The sequence below is a fragment of the Apis dorsata genome, unplaced genomic scaffold (genome assembly GCF_000469605.1).
Source record: "Apis dorsata unplaced genomic scaffold, Apis dorsata 1.3 scaffold_52, whole genome shotgun sequence".
Taxonomy (NCBI): Eukaryota; Metazoa; Arthropoda; class Insecta; order Hymenoptera; family Apidae; genus Apis; species Apis dorsata.
The window spans coordinates 1,126,352-1,128,995 of NW_006263353.1; the positions used below are offsets into that span (position 1 = coordinate 1,126,352).

Below are 2,644 nucleotides of genomic sequence, written 5' to 3' on the forward strand. Positions count from 1 at the left end.
ATTATAAAAAATAAAAAATAAAAAATTAATAAAATAATATGTATAATTACAATTATCTTTACAAAGAATTTTTTTTTTACAATTTATTATAAAATATAATAGACGACCGAATTCCCAGTAAATAGTGATTATTTCTGACCCAGTTTTCAGTGCAAGGGTTTTTAATCGTTATTCGAATTGTTTCACTTTTAAATATGAAAAATATTCTACACAATCAAAAAATTTTATTTAATTATTATTTAATTCTAAAATTTATTAATGAACAAAAAAATAACAAAATGATAATAAAAGTTTTATTTTGATTGCATAAATTACATGGTTCATACTTTATAACATAGAATTTCTCATATCTATATATATATTTAAAACATAAAATTTTTCATAAAATTTACTATAATTAATATCATAACTTTAAATTAAATTAAATTAAATTAAATTAAATTAAATTAAATTAAATTAAATTAAAATTAAATCTCGAGAAAAAAATGTAATTAATTGTTTTTCAGTACAAAATTATTTCTATTATTCTCTTTATTTATATTTCCTATCGTTTGTGACTTTTTAAATTTTATTCAAATAATTAAACTATTATCAAAGATAAGAAATAATACAAATTCTGTTAAAAACTGAAGATCGTCGTAAAACCGACAAAAATTAACAATATTCGCTTTGTATTATGCTATAATTAATACATAACTATTCAATATTAATTTTGCAATATTAAAAAATATTAATTTTCAATCTCTTGAAGAAATTAAAGATTTTTTTACATATATTATATATTACATATATATTTATTCTATATATATTTTTTTTCAATTTCTTTCATTCTATATTTTTTTTGTCCTTTAAAAAAACGATTCTATTTTCATTTCTTTATAAAATAAAAATCTCTAAATGTTTTCAATNTAACTATGAGTCTTTCGTTGTATAATTACCGGTAACGAAATTGTACTTCATAGTGTTCCTTTATGGAACTATTACGGGATCTTACTTATCTACTTTTTTTTTTTTTTTCGAAAAAATTTCAATTGACCAGTCTCGTATAACGCAAAATATATCGATAGAATTAAAATTCTTCTTTTTTAATTTTTTCTACGCTGCCAAAAAAGGGCAACGCAAAACCCTCTTTTAAACATCTTTCTCTATTTCGCTACTATACAAGTAAACTTTTTCATTTATCATGTCATTTATGATCTTTTCTCTAATCGAATTCAATATCTTTATAAAAAATTAAACCACAGAAATCACACATTTTTGTTACTTTAATGATATATCTCTATTATGATTTTTATCGTAGATAATGTTGTACTTGTACTTTTTGATTGAGAAAAAGAATCATAAGAGCTACAAAAAGAGTTTTACGCAATCCTGTTTTGCGATATAACTTATTTACGCTAACGAATATTTTTTCAACCGTCATATATCGAGAGTAGTATCAGATCCATGATGATAATCCTCGTCTAATAGAGGCTCTCGTTCCACCATCGTTCGAACTGTGAACAAAACTATTCATGCATACAAAAAAATAAAAACATTAACGAACGGCATGTGCGAATATCTTATTAGAATATGAATTTTAATAATTCTATTATACATTTATTTATTATGAAATATTATTTATCATAAAAGCAATTTAAAAAAAATTTTTTTAAATATTTAGTGCATTTGGTTTGTATAATTAGAAATATGATTACACGATTAACGATAAGAAAAAAATAAATATCAAAATTCTGAAAGTTTTCTGAATTATTATGTCATTCGCACATACTTGAGTAATATATTATAGATAGTATATATAATTCTATTTAACATCAGATAAATATTTATGTAATATTATGTATACCCATTTATGTAACAGATCACGCATTATTATTAATACTAATCAAAAGTTGGCAATTATAATATTTATAAAAAAAATTATTATAATCATTTTATATTTTCAACAAGATGCATTAAAATTATATAGTTGCCAAATTCTTCTTTTCATTTGATATTGTTTTATATATGTTTTATATATATGTATCAATCAACGACCGTATCCAAAAATCTTTTTTTGATTTTTTTTTGTACGTTTTATGATAAAAATAATTTGTACACGTTGAAATATAATTTTTAAATACAACATATTAAACATGTTTGTTAAAACCAAAAAATAAGCACAATCATGCAAAATGCTATCTTTACATGCTATTAATTCTTTACTTGCTTTGTTACGTACCTCATAATATTTATATATATTTCGTATTATTCTAAATATTTGATAAACTATTTATTAAATTAATAATTTTAATAATAATTAACTATTTATTAAATTAAATAGAAACAAAATAAAATTAAAAATCAAATAAAAAAAAATTATATCATAAATAAAAAATTAAAAAAATATCAATTCTTCGAATATTTAATATTGAATTATAGGAATATCTTATAGAATAATTTGTTTTGGCTTACTATTTATAGTCAATAATTTATACAAAAAGAAAATATTTTCATAACATTTATAAAATAATATATAAATTAAAATGAATATTAATATTAATATTAATATTAATAATATTAATTAATATTAATTTATAATATAATTTATAATATATAATTTATAATATTAATATTATATTATTAATTAATATTAATAATATAA

At 18.7% G+C, this 2,644-nt stretch overlaps 1 protein-coding gene across 7 annotated transcripts in view; it reads right to left on the reverse strand.

The window, feature by feature from the left end:
• Nucleotides 1–1,089: 1,089 nt before the first annotated feature.
• Nucleotides 1,090–2,644, reverse strand: part of LOC102672132 (cholinephosphotransferase 1) — a 12,593-nt gene continuing 11,038 nt past the window's right edge. For all 7 annotated transcript variants that reach the window (XM_006609118.1, XM_006609117.2, XM_006609115.1 and 4 more), the window contains one exon: nucleotides 1,090–1,496. In XM_006609118.1, coding sequence (XP_006609181.1) covers nucleotides 1,420–1,496 — 77 coding nt within the window. In that variant the 3' untranslated portion in view covers nucleotides 1,090–1,419. The remainder of the gene's footprint in view (nucleotides 1,497–2,644) is intronic.